This window comes from Rhipicephalus microplus, chromosome 7 (genome assembly GCF_043290135.1).
Source record: "Rhipicephalus microplus isolate Deutch F79 chromosome 7, USDA_Rmic, whole genome shotgun sequence".
NCBI lineage: Eukaryota > Metazoa > Arthropoda > Arachnida > Ixodida > Ixodidae > Rhipicephalus > Rhipicephalus microplus.
The window spans coordinates 27,748,402-27,774,315 of record NC_134706.1 but is presented as its reverse complement, the minus strand read 5'-3'; the positions used below and the strand labels follow the sequence as shown (position 1 = coordinate 27,774,315).

Genomic DNA, 25,914 nt, shown 5'->3' with positions numbered 1-25,914 from the left:
GTAGTATACTTACCAAGAAATGCTCGGTAACACATGCGCCGTAAGGAGTACCTTCGCAAAATAATCTCCATGACGTCAGACATCCCGCCTGCAATTAATCACTAGTAATTGAACCAGCTACACTAAATGAAGAACCTTTTGCGCATCAAGAGACGTAATAAAATACTGCTTGTTCATGTCCGTTTCATTCATGGAAGAAACAAAAAAAAACGCCGGACGTTACTATAATAGAAGGCGCAAGCAGTTCAAAAGTTGAACTTTTGCCTGGGTAAACTGGACAGGTCATGCCATCTAGCGGAGCCCAGTTGAACCAAGCACACGGAATATCTCAGAGGCCATGGCAGGAAATTGTTCAGTGGCCGTTGGTGTGGCTGTGACTTACACTACTTTCGTTCAGCATATACTAGTGTTGGCGGTCGAGTAAAGCTGGGCAGCGTTGTGCACGGCAACGTGAAAGGTTCCACTTGAGGTGGGTAAATTAAAGTGCGCAAACGCAATGTGGACCACTAAAACGTCATTTTATTTCAAAATAAACACCTGTTTGGAACAAAAGTAGCCCTGCGATATTTATGGACTGCTATTTCAGCAATCAACATAGGCTTAATGTTTGCCTTTAGTGTCCCCTCAATAGAAAATGCATAGATACGTAATTCTAAAGACCGCGGAGTTTCTTATGCTACGCTGATAATGCGACGCTTTGAAATAAAAAGCGGGTGTTTCCTACGCTTCGCTGAGGTGACATGGAGCTGCCATCTACACGAGGCTCTGCGTTTTACAGAAGCTTTCGTTTCCCAATATTAGTGACAGATGGCGTTCATATCTCACGCAGCGCCTATCAATGCTAGTCAGATCCGATCGATCCAACACGAACAAGGCACTGTCTGAGGCAAGGCAAAATATAATTGACCACTTGACAACCCACTCAACAAATACCTGCCCCAGACCTCGCGCCAGAGGACTATCATTTTTCGACGAGATTCGCAGTGAGGCACATAGACACGCGGGCAACTTTTCATTCGTGGCTTAGTTCTCAACCGCTGCCGCATCGCAATTATCGCGCTAGTGAGGGTCGAAGCGACCCAATGTGTGTGACGGTGTGTGACGGCCGACTATTACCGCAGACTCAAGCCGTTGATTGGATTGCTTTCGGAAAAGTATCCAATCACCGTGTCGAGCGAGGAATAACGTTGGAAGATGTATTATCTTGTAGCTGAACGATATCAACCCGAATGCACACAGTACCAATTAATTAACGAGTGAGTTGTTTGCTTCCCACGCATTACAAATGATTCAAGACGATATTCATCGGCATTATTTCGGCATCATCATCCACAGCCTTATTAGAAGGTCAGGTTCTCGCATATGCATAGTGAGTGCCTCACTACTTTCCAGAATGATGAATTATGATATAGCGGCTACTTACACCAATTCACAAATGATGTCCTCGGCGCTGCACTTGCCGTGGTCACTTGGTGACTTCACAAACAGCCTAAATGCACATATGGCCTGTACTTGACTTCCGCCAGTCTCAAAACAATCTGTCGGCAAAAAGGAATGTTGAGCTGACTGAAACTTACTCATGAAATTACTTTTTCTACAGCGACTCACTCAGACTGAGACTAACAAAAGCTTTTCTCAAGGGGATTCACTCGAAATCTTGCTTACTAAAATTTTTTCTCAGCCGGACTCACTCGGTCTCAAACCCACAAGTAGTCGCTAAGACTCACGGCTCTATCTGACTCTGAGTAAGTCGGCTCACGAGTGAGTTTGACTCGAAAAGTGCGGGAGTTATCGCACGCAATAGTTCATTGCCGTAAGCGTACGACCACGAATTTCGCGGGCACCCGAAAGCGTAGCCACGACAGAAAACTGGTGAAGACTGACCAGCAAAGTATCTGTATTCGACCCACCAGTCAGTCGGAAGTGAAACAGAAATTACATAGGAAAATCGACGCAAGCTCCATCTATCGTTAGTTGCAACAAAAAGACCGCGTCCAACGCTTAGCGGCGCTCACGTCAGCCGAAGCGACGTCAGCGCCGCTATTCTTGCTATTCTTGCTATTGGTGGCTAAAGTCAAGGCACGAGTGAAAATTAAACCCTTCACTGCAAAGTACCCGTCCAACTTTACTATTTAAAGGAAAAAAAAGATAAATCTAGTGGTTAGTTCTTTAAGTATTACGGCTAGGTGGCGCTAGCCGCCACCCGATCTAAATGGTACAGCCACATACATCCATCCATCCAGCGAAGAGGACGCCGCTGTCGGACCATTCGTGTTAACCATGCGATGCCTCTACAAGCGCACTGACGAACATCGATAAAGATTTGTTGAATCACCCTTCCTCCAGAAAAAAATTCTTGCTATAGCCGCCTGCGTGTGCGGTTTATATTAGTTAACACGTGATCTTTAACCTTCGCTCCCATTAGAGAAGAAGTGGATCACTGCACGGCTGCATAAATACGTCGCAGGCACACGTTGCATGCCAGATCAACCGACGCCACACGTTGGATGAAATGCGAAATTAGACTGTGTTTTCATCTTGACCCTTATGAACCCTTCACGATGTCCAGTAATAAAGAGATCGTCGACCTCTTGAAGAAGTTGAACATTTTATTAATAAAAGAGAAAGACGTTCGGCAACCTTAACGCTGCAAAACCTAAAGCCGCAGCTCGGGAAACTTAACACACGCATTTCATAAATCATCGCGCAAGTGAAATTTTGCAGTCGCGGTTTACCGGCTTGACCATTCCTATGAACGTCGCCGTCGAACAGCAGCCGAAGCAGGGACCTCCTCGCGACAGGACTCCATCTTGGCCCCGTCGTAACCACGTGACCCGCTGCACGGATCTGTCGGTGTCGGGCCTGTAGTGAATGTGAACGCAGTCTAGTTGACGAGCGCGACCAAGGATCTGATCCAAATACAACAGCGCATCGGTGTTGTTCACAGGCATCAAGGTCAGGAGGCAGAGGTGCCGAAGGCTGGTCATGAGAGACAAGCTGACCTGTTCGGATGAAGGTTAAATGCACAGATAGATGATCACAGTACGATCCTTAGGTGCCCTTGCCCCGCCCGCTCTTTGTAGCGTGTGTTGAATGTTTACAGCTTCAGAAACACCACCGAGAAAATAAATTTTGAAAATAAAGGTTTCGCATTGTTTAACTCCTTACCATTTTACGATAAGACTAACTGATCAGTAAGTTTTCCGTCGTGTTAAAGGAAACATTTACCACAAAAACAGTTTTTCGGTGACTTGAATGCGCTCAGGTATAGTGGTCAACGATTTTTTTTCATGACGAGTAACACAATCAACGAGTTGCGCCTGACGCCTATTTGATGCGTGAGCATTCAGCAACAGAAAAGAACGTAATGAAAGCTTCAACCTGTCACGTCTTTTGCCCTGTCCCTTTTTTCGAATTCTGAAGTTTCAATACTGATTTGCGCATATTGACAAGGTCAGGCGCTATAGGCATCAACTATATGTTTACTCCCGCAAAACGATGAAAATGTGCAAACATGTGCAGAAACCACAAGGATGTGCATACGGCCCAACTACTGCACTAAGCTTTAATATCACTTGCTTTTTCTTTGGCACGCAAAGCCAAAGTATGCTAACACATTTTTCTGCTTTTAGACGGACGCCGTAAGTAAAAGATTTAGCGAGTGAGTGAGGACCCCCGTATTTTAGCTACACCTGAAATACGGGTGTCCTAAAAGTAAGACATGCAATGAATTTGCCGTCCGTGACCTGGGAAGGGCACTCCACCCCGGTTCCCCAGCGAATTTTTTTATGGCATACAGACTACAAAATGACACACGATCACATCTAGCTAGGCGGCCCTTACTCCAGAAAAAAAAAAAGTGGTGCCTCTCCCGCATTCTGCGTACGCCCCTGACTAACTCCCGTCCTGTTTATACGGGCGCCTTCCTTTGGGACTTGTTCATTTGCACTTGGTAAAATTCATGTTGCGGTGATAACAACTACTTCAAGTTTCAACGTTGAGTCTATGGCCACAACTAAAAGGCGCAAGACAAACCCAATTAAGATGTGCTGTCTTCAGCGAGTCACCACTGCTCAAACAGCACCACGCACTGCTGTTCCCCCTAGACAGTTTGGATATTAAGACGACTCACCTGGAGACGCTCGTCGTTAATGGGCAAATTATCATGCTGAATAACGAGGCACCGGATAGAGTCGTTTACGCCAAGATGCTCGCACAAACGTCCGAAATGCAGGATATCGAAGTGGCGCCAGTTCGCCAATCGAAGAATAACTGCCGCTCCGTAACACTCCAGGAACCATAGCAGTGCCTCAGAAGACACGTCACACAATGTCAGCCTGGCGATGCCTTTAAAACGGTAGTAGAACGCCCCGGGTATCGACCACGGCTGCATGGTCCATTCGTCGCTAATTAGAAGTTCGCAGGAAGCGCACCGAAAGTGCCCCTGTAACCTTTGGATGCGCACATCAAGGTTTAGGAGGTTCGGGCAACTGGCCTCCAGACGGCGCACGGCGGACTGGCTTCGAAACGCGCATGGCGGCGCAGAGAACGCTTCCAGGCGATACAGTGTCTTTTCCGGGAGCAAATCCATCAGGTCGAGGTCGTGGTGAACGTGGAGTGAGCTCAGATTCAGCTCGACGACTTGGTCGAGCGCGACAGAAAAGAAGTTGCGAAGACATTGGTGGAACGCACCACCTGCGGGAGGGTAAAACGGGTCGTCGCGCGTCGGCGGATGCAGCAGGAGACAGAGTTGGCGGACGTATGTCCAGAGGTGTGGGCGACTCGCCGCATGGAAGCGCCTCTCCATTTCATCGTTCATCAAGGCAACCACTACCAGCTGTGGGGGGAGAAAGCAGATTTCATCAGTGTTCGCGATAGCAAGGAGCGTAAGGCTGCTCCACAAGTCATCCACTCTTCTGTGACGGAGGTTCGGGCAAGCGGCTACGAGGATGCTGAAGGTCGACGTGAAATCTGGCCGGCACGGTAACTGAAGCGGCAGTTCACTGGTGAATGTGAAGGATTCCAGTCGGACAAGACTGTCGTGAAGACGTCGGGCCTCGGAGACGGCTTTCGAGAATGCTCCTCCCCGAACGACGTGAACGTGTAGCTTGGTCAACCTTGTGTAGAAGCCTACAAGCTCCCAGAGGAGCTTGAAATTGTGGTCGCCGCCGACCTCAACGTAGAGGCGACGTAGGCTGCTCCTGTACAATATGATAGCCGCGTGTCGCGAGGCTCTCTGGCGAATTTTTGAGATCTCAGACTCGACGCTCCTTGCCAAGGTATCTACGAGAGACAATTCGAGCTCCTCAAGATTTGGAAGCCGTTCCATGGTCACCTGAAACAGTTGGCTTGGTGCGAGCGCGCAGGACGCGCAGCGCAGGCACCGGAGGTGGACGCAGCGGCTGATTTGTGCTAGAAGCGCTTCAGGTTCCCTGACGATGCAGTTTCGGAGTACCAATTCGATGACGGAGACCGGGTTTACGAGTCGCTGTACCAAGTCTGACACCCCTTCGTTGATGCCGAGACACACGGTCGCCTCTTGTGCGGATTCGGCCATAGTTGTATAGTGCGCGAACGCGCAGTAGGCTCACGCACAGTCAGGCACGACTGCGCTGGGCAATTCTTCGATTACAAGTACGACAACTTGTGCCGAAAGTTGCGCGCACGTGACGTCACAATGTCGTGGAGGTGCTGCCCATCAAAATACGTGGTTTACGCCGAAGGGACGACGTCGCCTCGTCATCCAGATATGAATAGATCGGATCCAGGTATGAATCTAGATATGAAGTTGTTGTTTTTTCAGCATGCCACAGAAAAATCTGGTGCTTGTGTCTATTGTCTCGGGTTCATGACGTTCTATGGATGCAGTGGTTGCCGTCAAGATCAATCGTTAGCAGCGAAAGCTTTATATGGCTAAGATAAACGAAAAATTCACCGCCCAAGCATTCCGTGCAAATATATTAACCAGCGAAAGCTGAAACGTGTGGCCCCGATGTCATCGCTACTCGCTCATCGTGAGCGAGGACGTCGACAGTATTGATGTTGTCATCGCGGTGTCAACATGTGGTACCATTTGCCGGCGATGCCTGGCTGTCTGGCAACGGTTTCACTTGCTTTGTCTTCGTTGTGCCACTGCGGGTGATTTGTCATTGATTCGTGAGCGCGAATTCGATTATGTGAAGCTATACGGTCATCGCGAACAAGTAAGACGCTCGCAGCGTTCGCATGGCTTACCAGCCAGCCTCACCCAAGCGTCCGTTTACAGCTGCCTCGTCGCTGCTCGATCCAGCGTCGATTTCGGAATCACCGCTCAGAAGCGGACCGAACCAAACATGATTCGCCACTGCACGAATTCCTCAGTGTTTTGATCATCGCTTGATAACGGTGGCGACGACAACGGGTGTGGCGAAGACACGTGCACGCCGAGTAGACGAAATGTGAACTGAAATTAGCGTCACCGTTTCGTGGGGCCGCGTGGCATGAGACCACGGGAAGGGACCGCTTGCAAGTGCTTAAAATTGGCGGGCTTGGCACCCATTTTGAATGGGGTTCCACACTGCATACTGATCGATATAATACATAATAATTCGCCCTTTGGTTGCATTACTAGTACCGTATCGTCTATAGGGAATTGACAACTACGCGTTGCCCCGCCGCGGCGGTCTAGTGGCTAAGGTACTCGGCTGCTGACCCGCAGGTCGCGGGATCGAATCCCGGCTGCTGGGGCTGAATTTCCGATGGAGGCGGAAATGTTGCAGGCTCGTGTGCTTAAATTTGGGTGCACGTTAAAGAACCCCAGGTGGTCGAATTTTCCGCCGCCCTCCACTACGGCGTCTCTGATAATCATATGGTGGCTTTGGGACGTTAAACCCTCCATATCAATCAATCAACAACTACGCGTTGACGCAAAACAAAAAAACAAACGTGACATGCGTCAAGTTCGTATCACTGCTTCTTTAAGGGAACAGCTATACGATCAAAGAAAAAGTTTCGACTTGAAAACAATGACTGGGAGATTTGTCGAACAACGCCGAATCCGGCAGACTGGACTTTAGCGCAGCACTTCCCTCTGGCATGCTATTAAAAACCTAGATGGTTTTAGGCTACCCAAGCATGCGTGATTTCAGCGCCTCCAACTGATTTTTTTTCGCGAATACCCATATCTGGATTACGATGGCACCTTCCTTCGGAATAAATCACCTGATTCAATGGGAAACACCCCCCCCCCACAACATTGTGACGTCACGTACGCTCAACTATCGCACAAGTTATTTTGTCTGTAATCGAAAAATTGTCCGGCACAATCCTGCGTGGCTGTTCGTAAGCACACTGCGTGTTCAGCGCACTCGATTAAGAGGAGACTCGATTTTGCACGAACTATGGCCGAATCCGGTGAAGGGGTGACCGCGTTCCTTGGGATGAACGAAGACGTGTCCGACTTGGTCCGGCGACTTGTAAACCCGGCCGCCGTCACTGAACTGGTCCTCCGGAACCACGTCGTCCCGCAACCTGAAAAGCTTCTCGAGCTGATCGGCTGCTGCGTTTGCCTTCGGCGCCTGCACTGCGCGTCCTGCGCGCTTCCTCCGAGCGAACTGTTCGAGGTGACCGTGGAACGGCTTCCGCATCTCGAGGAGCTCGAGTTGTCTCTCGTCGGCACCTTCGCAGCGAACGCGGACGGCGAGATTTGGAACTTGCACCGGATAGCGTCGCGGCGCGCCGCCATCGTCCTGTCTCGCAGCTGCCTACGTCGCCTCTACGTTGAGGTCGGCGGCGACCACAACTTCGAGCTCCTCCGGGAGCTTTTGGCATTCTACCCGAGGCTGACCGAACTGCACGTTCACGTCGTGCGGGGGGGAACCTTCTCGAAAGCTCTCTCAGAGTGTCTACATCTCCACAACAGTCTCCTCAAGCTGGAGTCCTTCACGTTCACCAGCGAACTGCCGCTTCCGTTTCCCTACGAGCCAGACTTGAGTTCGCCCTTCAGCGTCATCGCAGCCGTCTGCGCCAACCTACGTCACACATGGTCGGACGCCTCGTGGAGCAGCCTTGGACTCCTTGAAATCGCAAACTCGGACCAAATCTCTGCTCTTCCCCCGCAGATGATAATAGTTGCTGTCTTGAACGACGAAACTGAGAGGCTGTTTAGTGCGGCGAGCCGCCCGCGCCTCTGGACACACGTCCGCCAACTCTGTCTCGTGCTGCTTACGCCGAGTGCCGAGGAGCTCTTTTACCCTGCCGCAGGCGGTGCGTTCCGCGAATGTCTTCGCAACTTCTTTAGCGTCGCACTCGAACATGTGGTCGAACTCAACCTGAGTTCGCTCCACGTTCGTCCCGACCTGGACCTGATGGATTTGCTTCAGGAAAGGATGCTGAATACCCTGAAGGCGTTTTCTGCGCCGCCGTGCGCGTTTCGAAGCCAATCCGCTGTGCGCCGTCTTGAAGCGAGTTGCCCAAACCTCCTAGACCTTGATGTACGCATTCACAGGTTACAGCGGCACTCCCTGTGCGCTTCCTGTGAGCTTCTAATAAGCCCCGAATGGACCGAGCGGCCCCGGTCGAAACCCAAAGAGGGTTACTATCGTTACAACGCAATCGACAGGCTGACCCTGTGCGACCTCTCTTCCGATGCACTGCTGTGGTTCCTTGAGTGTTACGGAGCTGCGGTTAGGCTTCGACTGGTGAATTGGTGCTATTTCGATAAGCTTCATTACGGCCGTTTGTGCGAGCATCTTGGCGAAAACGGCTCCATCCAGTGCCTCGTCATTCAGCATCCTCACCTGCCAATCCAGGATGAGCTTCTTCAGGTAAGTCTTCCTACCTACGTCCGACGCTGTCTGCGAACAGGAGAGCGTGATCCTGTTTATGTGCTGGCGATTCGCCAGTAACATGGCTTTTTTTTTTAAATGCAGGGTGGTTCAGCATCTCCTTTTAGTTCTCATGACTAAATTCAGCGCCGAAAAAATTGATTTCGTTATCCGAAGTGGAACTAACCTTACCAAGCGAAAAAGAACAAGCCCAAAAGGTAGAGACACATAATAAGAAAGGAAATGAGACATAGGCCGACATTTGTTTCGGTTCGGGGCTGCCAGATGTGATCAAGAGTCATTTTGCGCCCTCGACCAGAAAAGAAAAAAAAAGAGAGGGGGGAGGCTTTTTGCAGACGGTTGCAGTGTTCTTGCATGTCTGATTTCATGGATATCCGCATATCGCGTAGCTTTGTTGTTCACTCAACTGGCCGAAATTTGAGTCCTACTTCATCCGTCTAAAAGCAGAAAAATATGTGAGCATATATACGCCCTTCTGGATTTGCGTAGCAACCGACGTGGCAGTTTAATGGGTTAATCGCGCCGTATGCGCACATCTTTCTGGATTGTGTGCATGTGTTGTACATTTCTATTGTTTGCGAGAGTAAACTCTGAGTCGATGTCTAGCACCCGGCCTTCTCAAGATGCGCGAATCTATATTGAAAGTTCAGCATACGGAAGGAGGCGCTGTATATAAAAGATGAGACAGGTTGAAGCTTTCATTGCGTTCTTTTCTGTTGTTGAAGGCGGGCACAACAGTGGTTATCACTTGTAACTTGACTGTGCGACCCGTCATAAAAAAAAATGCATCATTATTTAATATCCGTGAGCACATTGATGAAGATATGTTCTTGGGACGAAAAGCTTACTGATAAGTAGAGAGCTTTAGCAAGCTACGGAAACAAGTTACAGAAATATGGCACGGTTCCTTTCCGTATGCGCATATATATAATGGTCGCGCATGTGCACTGGTCAGCCGATTCCGTGTTGCCGCCTTTCCGTAACCTGTTTCCGTAGCTTGCCAAAACTCTCTAGTATCTCTAATCGCTAAATGGTAACGCGGAAAACGGCGCAAAACATTTAGTTTCGTAATTTCTTTTCTCGACGGAGTCTCTAAAGGCTATACATACAACACACAATACAGAAATCGGGAGTTTAAAGGGCCCCAAGCTTCGCCCGATTATCCTTCATGTGGTTGTAGCGCACCATGGCAAGGACACACAAAAACACACACACACACACACACACACACACACACACACACACACACACACACACACACACACACACACACACACACACACACACACACACACACACACACACACACACACACACACACACACACACACACACACACACACACACACACACAAACCGCTATAAGAACACTGTGAGAACTACGCACTAAATCACTGAAGCCTACAGAATTGACTAAATGTAAGAGAAATTCGTGAGTGTGGAACCCTTAGCCTGTATAGCTGAAGAAGAAGTGAGGTATCTATAGAATCTTTGGTTTGACGTACAGGCGAGTGCTGATTTCCATAATCAGTGATGACGCGTGTAGAGCTATGCCATATTCTTACTTGCTGTTTCCTAGGTTTCAATCGGATCTACCACCATCGTACAAATAGCAGAAATAGTGCGATTGCAAATAAACATTAGTTGCAAGTAATAGCGTTGTCTGTGTGCGCATGTCTCTTGCGTCCTTGTCGCGGCGAGCTACAACCATACAAATGGTGAACCCCACCCGAAAAGCCCGGCAACATGCCTTAGTGCATCTATCTATGCATAATCATTCCACCTTTATTTCGCCAGGTCAGCTTGTCCGTCATGGCCAGCCTCCGGCACTTGTGCCTTTTGACGTGGATGCCCGTGGGCAACATCGAGGCGCTGTTGTATTTGGATCAGATCCTTGATCGCGCACGTCAACTGGAGTGCGTCCACATTCACTACAAGCATCACACCGAAGCCACCGAGCAGCGGGTCACGTGGCTTCGACGGGGCCAAGATGGAGTCCTGTCGCGAGGAGGTCCCTGCATCGCGTGCTGCTCGACGGCGACGTTCATAGGAATGGTCAAGCCGGTCAACCGCGACTGTGAGACTGTATTTGTAGCATGAATTGTGCAATGCGCGTGTTCCAATAGTCTTTTATCCAATCACGGCTTCCGCTTCCGTCGTTGGACGTGTTTTATAATAAACTGTTAAGCAGGTTCAAGAGTTTGTAGTCTGGGACATTCTTAAGGGCCGGGTCGATTTTGTGTCTGATCCAATATACGAAGTCGGATGAAACGGCATGCCATAGCAACCTATTTACGCAGCCGAAAAGCGATCCACTTCCTGTGTCACGGGAGGGAAAGTTTAAAGGGGCCCTGCAACGCTGTTCGAGCCAACGTTTATAGTATCTATAAGCGTTGGTTTGAGCATGGTTAGAAAACGCTGCCGGTTTGTGGTAGGGGTTCCCGCGAATACGCGAGCCAAATAATGTAGCGCAGCATGCGGTCAGAAATTTAAAGAAAGTTCTTCAAGTCGACCAAATATTGCTTGCACTTCTCTCGACAGATAACGGAACAAGCTCAAACATTACTCGTCAAAGCCATTGCCTTAGCAGCCATTAGCCGATTTGAGCAAGGTGTGATCGGTCGTTACAGGAAGGGCCACGAGAGGCCATGACTTGTCCTGGCATACATCTGCGATCGCAATAAACAAGAGTGGCGATGTGGGCTTGTTGGCGAAACATTAGAAATTTATGTAGCGCGAGGCGAAAAAATGAACACAGGAAAGAATAGACTGAGACGACAGAGCGCTACTTCCAACCCATTTTAGCATTTGTGGATGGGGGAGGGAATAGTACAGGTCTGTCTCGTCAATTGAGAAGGCTTTTAGCCCTTCATTTTCATGAGCTTCCATGAACCTTAACATACTATCGGAACTCTTGACTAAAAACTGATCTCAGACTTCGAGAAGATTGAGTTTGTCTAACAAAAAAGCTGCGAGTTCTTTCTGCCAAGTACCTATTTCTGAGACTATTACTTGAAAAGGAGTGTTAACTTTGTGAGTTTTTGCATTAAAATACATCAAGGCTATTCTTCTTACTTTTTTGAATACTTTATAAAATGTGTTGAAAGTAGCGCTCTGTCCTCTCAGTCTATTCTTTCCTGTGTTCGTTTTTTCGCCTCACGCTACATAAATTTCTTTCAATAAAAAGTGTCGCGGACACGAGGTTAGAGTGACCTAGGTTACTCTAACGAAATGCGCGTGACGTATTCCCCTTTCCCCCTTGCCATACCTACCCCTGCTTAGCGTCCAGCATTTTCGTCGGGATTGCAATTGCAGCGAGTGACTAATCTTTGTACCTCCGCTCGTACTGGACAGATTGTAGAAATTTTTGCGGTGGTGAATTCGTGAGGCAATAAGCTCCTTTGGTGAATCCATACCATGAATAATTGAAAAGGTGTTTCAGGGCCCCTCTTAGATAATGCGGTGCCGAAACGCGCAGGTTAGTTTCGATACACTTTTTCAGGGGGAGGCGCGATTCAAAAGACATATGTTTGCGAGAGCGTTTGTACCTGTGCGTGCACGTATGTGAAAGAGAAAAGCGTGAACCATGACTATCTTACTCTTACAAAGAACAAAAGCAATTCAACGAAATACGTAACCATATACACAGTCAAGGTGCTCATTATAAACGATTTAAAATTGATGGACTTTCCAGGTTCCTTTTCAAAAGTTAACCGCTGTAGCTATATTCTGTGCCTGCATACTTCTACCACTTAGAGCATACTTTTTATTGTGATAGCAATTATATAGGCACTCTCGGCTGAATTTTGCCGCTGGCGTCGCCACCACTCACCGCATATGTATAGGTATCTCTACATATGAAAATACAAGAAAGAAAAAAAAATCTAGAAAAAGACTCCGGCATGTGGAATCAAACTTAGGTCCTCTGAACTGGGAAAGCGAGGCGTTAACCACAGAGCGACCTATGATTACGTCTTTCAAAGTTCAAACGGCAAGCTATCTATATCTACCACTTACCGCTGCCAACGGGCATCACGGGGGGTAGCGTGGTTCGTGTTTTCAGCATTACCAGCGAGATGGCGCAATGAGCGCGCGTAGCAGCATCGTCACGACATGGCGGCCGTGCTCTCATCTCTTACACACATTGCCCCGCAAAGCGGGGGGGGGGGGGGGGGGTAGTCGACGCTCCTCGCGCGCCCTAACCTGCGGTAGGGAGAATCGTACGCTGGCGTTCCACTTTTACCGGAACTATTCTGTTTTAGTAAGCGGGCGCACAAAGGTCACTGCAATCATTGCCCAGTCTACGTTTGCGAAAGGAGCGCGCTTTTCAGACACGGCGAAGTAACAAATGAGACGCTTATTCGCGTTTGTCTGTACCTGAGAGTACGTGTTGTGCGTCATTTGTACGTCAGAAACGCGGCACACGTTTCCATATGCTGGCACTTCTACGCGTGACCTTCCAATTTGTTGCTATCGCGTTTATTGCTTCGACTGTGCGGCAAAGCTGGGATTTTTTTTTATCGTACTATGTTTTTATCGTACTTCGTCTTTGTTCTCTTCACCATTTTTGGCTGGCTAGGACTTGCCGGCTCACAACTCTAGGTGGCAATATAAAACAAGATAAAAAGATAAAAATTCCAGGTAAAACATCGAAAATGCTAGACGGTCAAGTGAACGTAAGAGAAGTTTCAGGGCTTGTTACTTTGTTGATGCGGTGTGCTCTGATTTGGGTGCACGTTAAAGAACCCCAGGTGGTCGACATTTCCGGAGCCCTCCACTACGGCGTCTCTCATAATCATATGGTGGTTTTGGGACGTTTAAACCCCACATATCAACCAAATCAATTTCCTCCACATGCTTCGCATAACGCAGATTCCCAGGTACGTGGGATCTGCCGAATTTTTTTATTGTACTATGTTACTCGAGAAGTTTAAAGTTAGGATTACTATAACGCTATAGACACCCGACACTGGACCAGAGTGCGCGATGGAGCTCTTTTGGGCCGCCTCAGCATTGTTGGTAACGACCGCCAGGGACACGATGAAAATGAAACTCTCGCTGAACACATCGGCATGCTGAAGTGTCATTGCTCTTTTTTGGCGCGTGCTCAAAGAACGCTTCCTGGGCACTTCCATAATCACGCGTGACCCTCTTGTTGACCACTGAATAAAAAAAATTCCGCCATATCCACAAAGTGAATGATGATGAGAGGGCGAAGCTCGGGAGGTAAACCTGGTAAACCATGAATCCTCTGTACATTTTGCCCACTCGATTTTATTACATCGCTCCCCCTAGCGTACGTCGCCGCACTAAATAGAACGATTGCCTTCAAACAATGACACGCGCCATATGTGACATCATTCCTATTTTATAAGATCTCGCGTCTTTCATCAACTACAAGTACCGCTTTCTAGTTTATAACATCTTGCATCTTTTCATCATCAGCTACAAGTACCACCATCTAGTAAACACTACAAGAACTAAACGAGAGGTGGCTACATACAGGAGACGGTACCGCCATCTAGTGAACACTGCAAGAACTAAACTAGAGGTGGCTACATACAGGCTACAGGGGACGCACAGCCCACGCCCTAAGGAGCTTCGCCCCTAAAAAAATGTACCCTAGCAAGTCTGCTTTTGCTGCATCTATACTCTCTAGGCGACGCAGGGGCGGGCCCGGTTTTGCGGTGTCTATTCGCTAGGCTGTGTGTTTTGGCGCTACCATCGGTTTTCGCAAACTGCATTGCCGGGTGCCTATTGATAAAATTGAAAGTATCTTGTGTGAGTGAAGCTATTTCATATGGCTACATCGTGTGTAATGGATATCATGCTTTAAAAAACAGCAATTATGTGCGTGAAATGCATTGTTGCTATGCGGCCACTAAGTGGTCTCAAGTGAATGCGTGCAGTAACGTGCATGCCTTTTGTAAAGAAGAGCCGGTTTTGGGACGTTAAACCCCACAAATCAATCAATCAATCGTTATGATAATCGCATGTTCGTGCATCCCGCGGCAATGTATACGCTTGCACTATACGCAACGTTATTGTGATATTGTTGTATCGTTTGGCAAAATATGTGCCCGAAAAAACGATACAGAACCGGAAAATAGACGACAAGCCTAGTCAATGTGTCAATATCAAAACACGTGTGACAGGTCCTCGATTGCTCTGAAGCCCAGCCAGGTATATAATCGCGTTCAGCGCTCTTTCTGTCTATACCCATGTCCATTTTCCTTATGTTCGCACGATGAAAACACTTGCCAGTACGAAAAAATATCAAAAAACGCCAAGCCTGCGCGGAAGGCACAGCACAGTCACAGCGAGAGCTATATAGAAGAGCGGCCTTTCAGAGCCTTTTCAAAATAATCATTGGGTAACTACTGCAAGTAGAATTGCTTGATTCCCACTAGCACATTAATAATAAAATTCTGGGGCATTCGTTATGCTATCGTGAACTTGTTTACAGCGCAACACCAAAAACGCAGGAAGGAGAAGAAGCAAAACTGAAAGAAAAGACGGTTGCATTTCTCTTTTGCTCCTTCCCTGTCCTGTTTTTTCTGGTGTTGAGCTGTTAACAAGTTCACGACGGATCCCAACCAACTGGCCCAACTTACCGTCTTATTCGCTACGCTATTTTCCCTCATTCTTCTGAGAAGCGTGGTATCCGCTAAACGCTTGCAGGGAATTTTGTGCCAATTGTTCATGCAATGGCTGACGACGACGAGGAATTATGGTCGAAGTGGGTATGCGCCAGAGTTAATAGGGGAACAAGAACAAGCTTTTGTAATGGGTTGGAGCATCGGACGACCCACTCGTTGATTGATTGATATGTGGGGTTTAACGTCCCAAAACCACCATACGATTATGGGAGACGCCGTAGTGGAGGGCTCCGGAAATTTCCACCAACTACCCACTCGGTATACGGTATTCGCGTTGTGAGAACGACTGGTTGTTCCTTCTCTGTTTTAACACGCTTTATAAGTCGTATTAACGCGATTGCTTTTCCGACATCAAGCCTGACTAAGGCAAGTTTGCCAACAAGTCCCATGCGCCGGCGTGGCTCAGTGGTAGAATACTGAGCTGGCACCCAGCAGAAACGGGTTGGAGCACCACTGTGTCAATGGTGCAAGTTTTTTTTTCTTTCTATCTTCGCCCGAAGTGGTTACGGACACCTGCGGCGGCGGCGGACAACTGCACGTGACCCAAGTTGCGGTCTCATAACAGCTTACTCTGTAAAAACGAAGCTGATGGTTGTAGTGTACATGTATCCCGCAGGAGTACAGCCACTATATATTTTATTTATTTATTTATTTATTTATTTATTTACATTTCACCTACATCGCCGTGAGGCATTACGTAGGGGAGGTACACATAATAATTTGACTACATAGTTTTCAATCAAAACAATAGATTCAACAAATAAAACAACACTCAAAATATTTTAAGACAAAAAAAAACGCTCGAACATTGGTGAGTGAAAACAACGTCACAGTCATGCGCTTGAAAACACGCACACGCTTCGAGAAAGCAAACCATTCTTAGTGGCAGTGATATTGTAGGAGTTGTTACAATGAAGAAAAAAAAGGATTCATTATCAGTTTCATTGACGAGATCATCCTGTAGACGGTTCCATTCCTGTATTGTTTTTACGAAAAAAGAACTACCGAAAGAGTGGGTTTTGTAACGGTATTCCAATATTTTTCGTGAATGGTCCTGACGATTAGAGACGTACGTTGGAGTGAAACGATAATCGAGAGGGTTAATGGCATTTCCATTATAATATATACAATGAAGAAATGTAAGCCTATATATAGCGTGCCTTCGGTCTTAGCGAGCCACAGGTGTAGTGTACTAGTACACTATACCACAGGTCAGCGTTCATTGTCTGCGCACGCGCGTTCGGACAGTCAAGGCGCCGAGCGCCGCGCGGGAAGCACACACTGCTGCGCTCAACAGTTCGCAACACTTTGTTGCCTGTGGCAACACCAAAAACGCAGTATAAAGCACCCACTGCAAAAGACGGTGGGATAGAAAAGCAGGCTTTTCCACGCCGCGGGCGAAAAGTACAACACAGAAGGTGCCGCGAGCCTCGCGTCTCCAGGAACCAGGTTAGGAACAACCACAGGGTTTTTGTGCAGGGCGCACGCAAAAAAATGAAACAACAAAAATCAACAATACCATACAGTCTACAGAAAAAAAAAATCAGATGAGAGCGTAAACATAAACAAAAAACAAATCAGTGCAAAATGTAAAAAAAGACAAGACGATAATCGTAGAATTGCAGTGAAAAATAAAGGGGAATATACACAGCTATGCAGAAGACGTCCTGAAAATCGGAAATAGGAAGAATATGTATACTGCAATCACGATGGACGTTTCACGAAGAGCGCCTACACGAGACGTGGCCTGGCTCCGTGGTATAATACTTCATTGAAACGCGGAGTGCTGGGGTTCGATTCCTGTTGGGACTATGATATTTCTTCTATAGTTAATGGGTTTATCACGAGAGCACACAATCGTAAGCGGCTAGACAGACAGACAGACAGACAAACAGACAGACAGACACCAAAAGTGCCTTAAGTACGCAAAAAAATGTATAGCATTTAAAAATGACCACCTCTCACCCAACGAGTGCCTATAGAACTAACAGGTCTTTCGAGGTCATGGAGTTACGCCCCTCAATGAGCTAATGTTATACTTGAAAGGGTGCGAGAATGGGCTTGTTGGTCGAGATACATGGCGAAATTTAAGGTGCGCTATGTAGGTCACGGGCGAGGAATGTAAAGACCTGATGATGCGTTTTTCCGAAGAAGCGCATCATACTCTGTTCACCCTGATCGTCTGTGTTTTCCTTAGTGCACAGTGTGTTTCACCTGGGAAAAGGTAGCCTATGGATAGACAGGTCAGCCACACAAGAAAAAAGGCAGCACATGCCGTCACGACCATCAAAGTTTAATGACGTCATCGATCATGAGATAACGACGAATGTGCAGCCAACATTCGGGGTGCAGCTGGCCCTGCTGCAGCCGACCTTCGTCAAGGAAATTTGCCCTCAACGCGTGATTCATTGATTGATATGTGGGGTTTAACGTCCCAAAACCACTGTATGATTATGAGAGACGCCGTAGTGGAGGGCTCCGGAAATTTAGACCACCTGGGGTTCTTTAACGTGCACCCAAATCTGAGCACACGGGCCTACAACATTTCCGCCTCCATCGGAAATGCAGCCGCCGTAGCCGGGATTCGAACCCGCGCCCTGCGGGTCAGCAGCCGAGTACCTTAACCACTAGACCACCGCGGCGGGGCAGAACAACGCGTGATTCAACGACGCCAGTAAGCCTCATGTAATCGTGCATGTCCATGAAGCGCACGAACAACTGCGCGCGTCGAATCATGTCCTCGGCCTCAGGACTTGCGTTCACCTTCCGCCGGACGTTGATGAGGAGTCCCGGCTCCTCAGCGACGCGTTCGAAGGCGCTTCGTGGTCTCCCATCAACTGCAATCTCCCATCACGAACGTAGTAGCCCTGTCGACGAGGCTACAGTTGCACCGCACACTTTCCTGGGCTTCGCGCACATATACGGTCGTTGGGCTCGCAGTAGAATAGAACATCCAAGATAAGTAAATTGTAGTTAAGCTCAAGACCGGGCACTAGATGGTCGAGAAATACGGAAACAGAGGTGCCCTGCATGTCCCAGATACTTAGTTCGTGAAGCTGCCGGTTGTTCAAAGCAGCGTCGGCGAGCACCCGATAATCGTCATGCAAAGTGACCGTAGTACTCCATAAAGAAAGCGATAGAATCTTGATAAAGAAGGGTGTCAGTAAAAAAAAAAAAAAAACATCATATCGCCAAAGCTATTCACCACGCTTTCACATAGGAGGTTTTCAGAACCTTATATTGAGAAACGTTAGGAATGAGAGTTAACAGAGTATCCTAGTCTTGGTAACCTGCGATTCTCTGATGACATTGCACTGCAGTGAATAACTCAGGGGACGAGTTACACGACATGATTACTTAAGTAGACACGGAAAGCAGAAGAGTAGGTTTGAAATCAATATGCATTAAACATAAGGTGCAACACTCTCGGCAGAAAACAGCACTTTGCGATGGGTGGCGAGGCGCTGCAAGTTGCGAAGGAATATTCACAACGCCCACGGGCTATAGGTGGCGCGCCGTGCAATCCAAGATGGCTGCGTGAAGACGATCAGCCCGTGAACTCGCGTAGGAAAAGATAGGACGCAAGGACGTACGCCCCATGCTGCTTTAACAGGATGAACTCTTGATCGTCGAGTGAATGTGTATCGGACCAAAGTACTTTCCCAAACGAACGGACTCGCTAAATGTTCGCTACCTCATTTCTTGCCGCAGTGCGAAGGGTGGTGGTGTGCAGCTAATCGACCATGCATGAACGATGCCTTCATTTCATTTTTTTCATTTTCACTTTATTGAGGTTGTTATGACTACATTTCAAAAAATGACAACACATTAGACCCATAGCCATAGGCTAGTAGGGGGTCTAACGGGAGAAAGTATACAAGCAGAATACAAATTCTATATAAAAAAATCAGAACATCAAAAAACGCTGATATTTCAAAAAACGAACAAAAATACAAGATGATATCATTAGAATTTAAGGTGAAGTAAATGCTCAGAAATGTATATAGAACACATTGTTTCACTTTGTTCATAAATAATAAACTAATCAAGAATAGACGAGACATCAAACTATGTGTAAGGATTAGTACATATAGCCTCGCGTAATCCTGTGCGTGCTACAGAAAAACTACACAAACTAGAATGGACGTATGAACTGAATGGCACTCCGAGATACTTTTGTGCTGAGCCTGCCTGACGGATTTGCCGCAGTAGTGGGCCACTAGCGTGTAGCGCACCGTCATGGCTGCACGTGACCGAATGTTTAACGTAGCGATGGTTTGCAAACATTTTGTTACGGGGAAGATTTATTCACCACTATATATTACGCCGTCGTCATTACTCGCGCTGTAAGTATACCGCGGAGTTGCTTCTTAAAAGCAACCCAAGCATTTAACTTCCCATTAAGTAGCACTAGTGTCATAGCCATGATCACACTCTAAAACAGAGCGCAATTGACTGCATGCGCTCGGTTGTTGCAGGTTCCATCAGAGCGATCGCAACAAAAATATCGAAAGAAATTGTGAAAATTCGTCGAACAACAACGTCGTCCTGGCGGTACGGGTGAAGTGTAGGAGAACAGCAGAAAAGCGTGGGCTGCCCCGCCGCGGTGGTCTAGTGGCTAAAGTACTCGGCTGCTGACCCGCAGGTCGCGGGATCGAATCCCGGCTGCTGCGGCTGCATTTCTGATGGGGGCGGAAATGTTGTAGGCCCGTGTACTCAGATTTGGGCGCACGTTAAAGAACCCCAGGTGGTCTAAATTTCCGGAGCCTTCCACTACGGCGTCTCTCATAATCATATGGTGGTTTTGGGACGCTAAACCCCACATATAATCATCAAAAGCGTGGGCTGTATAGTCGTAACTGCACGTTTCATTGCTCTAACCATTTCGCTACGCTGCATGGACGATGGTCAGCATCGGACGAACGCCATTGAGTGAAAGCCACATATTGGCAGCAATGAAAGACCGAACAGTGTCAAAAACTGCTAGAAAGGCTGTTTTAGACTTTATCAAAAGCACTGGACTATAGATACTAAACTGTAGGGTACTATGCTACTGTACATACTGTACATACGCACCATAGTGGCTACTGTACATACGTACCACCTCTTTTCCTCATCATCGTCCTTCATCCCTCCTTCCTTTCTCCTTCCGTTATCCCCTGTGTAGAGTAGCAGGCTAGAGTGATCTAGCTCAGGCCGACCTCTCTGCCTTCTAATGAATTCTCACTCACCCACTACACTGCGTGGGCGAGCTTGAGTGTTTTGACGGCATTCGGCGCTCCGTAATAACCACTGTATAATGGGGCTACATGCAATGCACAAGAAAATTATGCTTTTATTTTAGGTTCACTGAAAGATATTATACAATAGGTACAGTCAAAGTGACTTACGAGCATGAAAAAAAAAAAAAAAAAAACGTTGACGCACGGTGGGGACGTGAAGTGCAACTCGCTGCTCGTGAGTTAGCCGCCGATCGTTCATCGTCGCTGTCAGTCTGTGTGCGTTATACTGAAAAATCCTTGACGTCAAGACGGTTTCTTTGAACACCACTGCTGAAAGTATTCTGAGGAATTGTCTCCGCCGAACGTCTCTTCGATAACACCAACAACACGTCACTTTTCACGTTTATCTGGGCGCGGACACCCGGGAAGAAACGAATCTCTCGCAGTGTGCTGTCATCTATCGACGAACGTAAAAATCAAGCGGCGCAGCGTTGGCCAAGGTTTGCAGGAGCAAATCGCGAGCCTGCGCTACTTTCCGCGTACAATGAATGTTACGCGATTCGTACACTACAAAAGCGCTGAAGAATGCTATACGCACGTTGACCAAGGGGAGTTTCAACTGCAAAGGTCATACGATAACGTTCAACTACATCCAACGTGGCTTCAGCAAATCTCGCAAAGCTGATATGCGTACTCTGGGGGCTACAATCGAACGCGCGAGTTAATTGCCACGCATTTTCACGAAAACTTTGCACCTCGCAAGAACGACTCAGATTTATCGTGTCGCGGACTGTCCGGTAAACTAACTGATGCACAAAATTCAAACAAAGTGGTTCCTTCACTTCTGGTCCCCTTGACATTAGAACATTGTCGCCGAGCTAGTGTGCACAGCTTTGTCGTGTCATCGTTAAGTGACAAGATTAAGGTAAACCTATTACATACCGGAAACGATTTGAATCGCATTATCAATCACTACACGTGTCGTTACAGCTACGTTAAAAAGCCTACAAATAACATCACCTATACCTTTCTTGGCCTGAGTGCATGCATGTCGTTTTCGTTAGGCTTCGCCTAACAAAGGAAATGCGCCCTTGGTCTCTTACCCTTCTTTCATTCACATCAATCACGAACGTTGCGTTAGAATTCCAGAAAGCTCAGATGCACACCTGCCCCTCTTGGTGAATATATATATCCATTACGCCAAATGCGACAGGTAGAAGTGGTACGTATTCAACAAAGTATACATCGATTGATGCAGCTTTTCAAGTTCGGAAATGAGACTTGCCCCGCTTATCGTATGCGGATTCGTGATCAGTGGTACGCTATTTTTACTTTTCTTTTCGGGAAGGCTGAGGGGCTGGACGTTTTCCCACCAAACGTTTTATGAGTATTGAGTGATATGTAGAGTTTAACGTCCCAAAACCACCATATGAATATGAGAGACGCCGTAGTATAAGGCTCCGGAAATGTAGACGACCTGGGGTTCTTTAACGTGCACCCAAATCCGAGCACACGGGCCTACAGCATTTCCGCCTCCATCGGAAATGCAGCCGCCGCAGCCGGGATTCGATCCCGCGACCTGCGGGTCAGCAGCTGAGTATATACCTTAGCCACTAGACCACCGCGGCGGGGCAAACGTTTCATGAGTAAGCCAAAACGAAGATCACATTCCAAAGCTAAAAGAAATCGTACGTGTAAAGGAGGATGCATGTCTTTGGATGCACATCGTACAAGAGCCATAGAAGAGTAAAATACGTACGTCTCTTCAATTGATTCTACCTATCAGGAAAACAATTGATAAAGGTCAAGAGGTCCTAAGCTCTGGCATTCTTACTTCGCGTTAGACGCAAGAAAGATCTCTTTTACATCACATTGTTTTCTTTGGTTTATTTTTCGCACTGCATTTGCCGTTGGCCGCCGAGGCCAACGGCAAATACATCTAGCGTGCCATCCGTCCATAAAGGTAAAAATTTTTCTTCGGCTCCAATGCTTACAAATGTTCCTCATCCAGATGATTTCATATTGTCACGGGTATAAAAATGTACCCTATAGGCACGGGTGTATAGAAATGACGCAGAAGGGATGAAGACGACGATGTTGTTGTGGGGCCGTGTCTGGACTGCCCTGTTGTCCTGCAACCTTGCCCACTATGTGCAGTGTTAGCCCAACCGGCGTTCACTTGTTAAATACTCCCCGTTACAATATATAAATACTAAAAGGCGGTTTTTTAGCTTGAACCATTATTCTAATGAGAAAGCACTGATCAGATTTTAAACATTGGCCATGTATTCAGGTGCTTCGCTGCAAATGTCGTCGATAGGGCTGGTCTTCTGCTGGCCTTCTTTCGTACATAGCATCGCATTTTCAGCGCTGCCCCACAAACTGTATAGAGTCTTTACAATCACGTGTCTATGTATTTTCTGGTAAACGACACAACATTTGTTCTGTTCTAACCGTTTTTCTGTGGAGAGGTTGAATTCTGCCGCAAAAAAAAATATAATAATGAATGCTACCCAAAATGAAAACACTACTTAAATCTTACGCATTTATGTTGCGCCTCTGATACGTGCAGTGTATATATGCGTTTTGATCAACAATGTTCACAAGTATGAACCAGCCACTATATAGTTCAAGATGGGTGGGTGTTCAGCAACTGCGTAAACTTTCGCCGGGTAGCTGGATAGGGTGACAAACAAACAAACAAACAAACAAACAAACAAACAAACAAACAAACAAACAAACAGACAGACAGACAGACAGACATATAAACAAATAGACGAACAAATAGATAGATAGATAGATAGATAGATAGATAGATAGATAGATAGATAGATAGATAGATAGATAGATAGATAGATAGATAGATAGATAGATAGATAGATAGATAGATAGATAGATAGATAGATAGATAGATAGATAGATAGATAGATAGATCACGATTTCTCCGCGTTCAAGTACCCAAAGAAAGGCTCACGTCTTCACTAAACTCAACGGCTCATCTACTCTGTGAAGGTGGTCATACAGTGATACTGTCCGTGCACACGATCGCCCTAGCGGCCTTCCTCGCCGCGACCCTTGCTGCCCTCAGTAGCAGTGGCAACACTTGGTTGCCGTATTGCCTTGACTTCGCTAGTTCGTATCCCGGAATCACCGGGGCTCCACTGCAGCTTGGTCACCGATTGGATAGCTCAAAAAAGCTGCGTTACATGACGTTCCTGGGCGCGAGTCCGTACGATTGGCTAGCAAGGTCCCCTAGCGTCCCGAATACGCCGCTAGAACTGAAATGCGCGCGCTTGCATCAGACTGGTGAAAACGAGAAGACGTCATCTGTCGGTTCAGCCAATGGCGCATACTCACTAACTGATTTATGAAGACGTTGACCGTTACAACCACGACGACGCAGGAGATAGACTAACACAGTTTCGCCACGGAAATACGACGGGAGCACTCGGTACGTTTTGCTCGTGTCTTTGTATGTGCGCGCTGTGGGCCGGTCACCCTGAGAGGGTATGTTCCAATCTACCAGGTATAATCATCATCATCATCATTAATTTGCTACGCTACACATGTATATGGTACTAACGGTCGCCGCTACGGATATCGAAAGGGCTACAAGTCCATACGAGTATGTGTGCATAGGGGTAATGTGTCCGTTGGAACGCTTGCCGTAATTTTTATTTGCATGCAAATCTGTAAATGGCAGTGCCAAATACTCCTACGCACAACCTTTTCTTGGCAGAGGCATATTACGGCAGAGGCAGCACACTCCATGCTAAGACAGCAGTGGCATCTTGCAGTTAAACTATGTGTCATAACATGAAAACTAACAACATGGCTTATTTGTGCATCTGTGATTTGTGCATTTGTGTTATATATATATATATATATATATATATATATATATATATATATATATATATATATATATATATATATATATATATATATATATATATATATATATATATATATATATATATATATATATATATATATAGCAGACAGAACAACGTTTCGGCCGTGGTACCATGCCGAAACGTTATTCCGACGAAGTGTAGTCCCGCGCGGCTGAAATGCTGGTCTTTCCCGGAACAACTTTTCCCACGTGCGTGATATAGTCATTTGCCCTATCTATTTCTTTGATCTCCGTCTCCATCTGATGGATTTCCGACCGGTTGCTATTATGGGCACGAAAAAAAAACTCCATTATGCTACGCTGCGTAACTGACGCTTCCGGACTCCCGCTTAAGTGCGTGGGAGGTTAGCATACATTACCATTCTGGATAGTTTTACGGTGATCGAGTGTCGCAGGTGTATACCGGTTTGTACTGTCGTCGAACAAAAGGCTGCTAAGCACGCTCTTCCGTCGTCACTCTGACCTAACAGCAAAACATTGTTCCGTTTGCAGCAGTGTTGCGACCTGCGCAAGGAGTTGGAGCGACGTGTCGGAGGTCATGCGCGAAGCCACGAAAGCCAGACTGCAAAATGATCCCTGGGACACAACCCACAAGGCTCACCAGGTTGCATTACTTTCCGGGAGGTGGCCGCAGGTGCTATCCACATCCACAGCGCTTCTGCAAGGGATACCACTACGAAAACCGGAATGACTGCGAAAGATGTTGCAAACACCTTTTCAAATAAACACTCGTCAACAACTCGACCGGCTGAGTGGGCTGCCACAGCCAGTGACAGCTGCGTATTACTCAGAAGTAGGGTAACATACAATTGTCCATAGCTGCCTTGATACAAGGCGCGGCACTCGATTCATGGTGCGAATCATTTGTCGATGCTGAAACCTACAGACAAAGACAAAATTTGAAAGTAAAAAAAAGCCGTTTCAGAGTCTCTTTAATGCCTTATACAGCCCAACTCGGGCTATATTCAGAGGTCACTGAATATGAACAAAATTTGCTGGGAACATTACTTTGCCCATTTTCGTCATCGATGGCCAATTACGGGCTACAATGACATAAAGATTGATTATAAATGAATTTTTCATTGATCGATTGCCTCTAAGCGCTTACCTGGCTGCACGCAATTATTAAGCCGACGTCCCTTAATGGATCTTCCCAGTGGCATAGTCTGGGGGTAGCACAAACGGGCGCGTCGGATGTCAAGGATTCGATGCACTTCACACTTGAAAAATTTCAAGTTGGAAGTTTCTTTACAGATTTTGGGTCAAGGTTTTGACTCTCTGGGCCTTTGGAA

The 25,914-nt window shown here is 47.1% G+C and overlaps 2 protein-coding genes and 1 long non-coding RNA gene across 3 annotated transcripts; 2 read left to right on the top strand and 1 right to left on the bottom strand.

Annotated features, from left to right (window-relative positions):
- Positions 1-2,591: 2,591 nt before the first annotated feature.
- LOC119179318 (uncharacterized) lies at positions 2,592-5,617 on the bottom strand. Its single transcript, XM_075868089.1, has 2 exons — positions 4,133-5,617; positions 2,592-3,002 (listed from the first exon to the last, which is right to left on the bottom strand). Exons 1-2 carry the CDS (start codon positions 5,555-5,557, stop codon positions 2,700-2,702), a joined length of 1,728 nt encoding a protein of 575 aa, XP_075724204.1. The 5' UTR covers positions 5,558-5,617; the 3' UTR covers positions 2,592-2,699.
- Positions 5,618-7,251: 1,634 nt separating this feature from the next.
- LOC119179734 (uncharacterized) lies at positions 7,252-11,022 on the top strand. Its single transcript, XM_037430853.2, has 2 exons — positions 7,252-8,804; positions 10,623-11,022. The coding sequence occupies exons 1-2, from the start codon at positions 7,380-7,382 to the stop codon at positions 10,923-10,925; spliced, it is 1,728 nt and encodes a 575-aa protein (XP_037286750.2). The 5' UTR covers positions 7,252-7,379; the 3' UTR covers positions 10,926-11,022.
- Positions 11,023-21,877: 10,855 nt separating this feature from the next.
- On the top strand, positions 21,878-25,366 carry LOC119179954 (uncharacterized). Its single transcript, XR_005110920.2, has 2 exons — positions 21,878-22,023; positions 25,115-25,366. It is a non-coding gene; the product is annotated as an uncharacterized LOC119179954 (long non-coding RNA).
- The last annotated feature ends 548 nt before the right edge of the window (positions 25,367-25,914 follow it).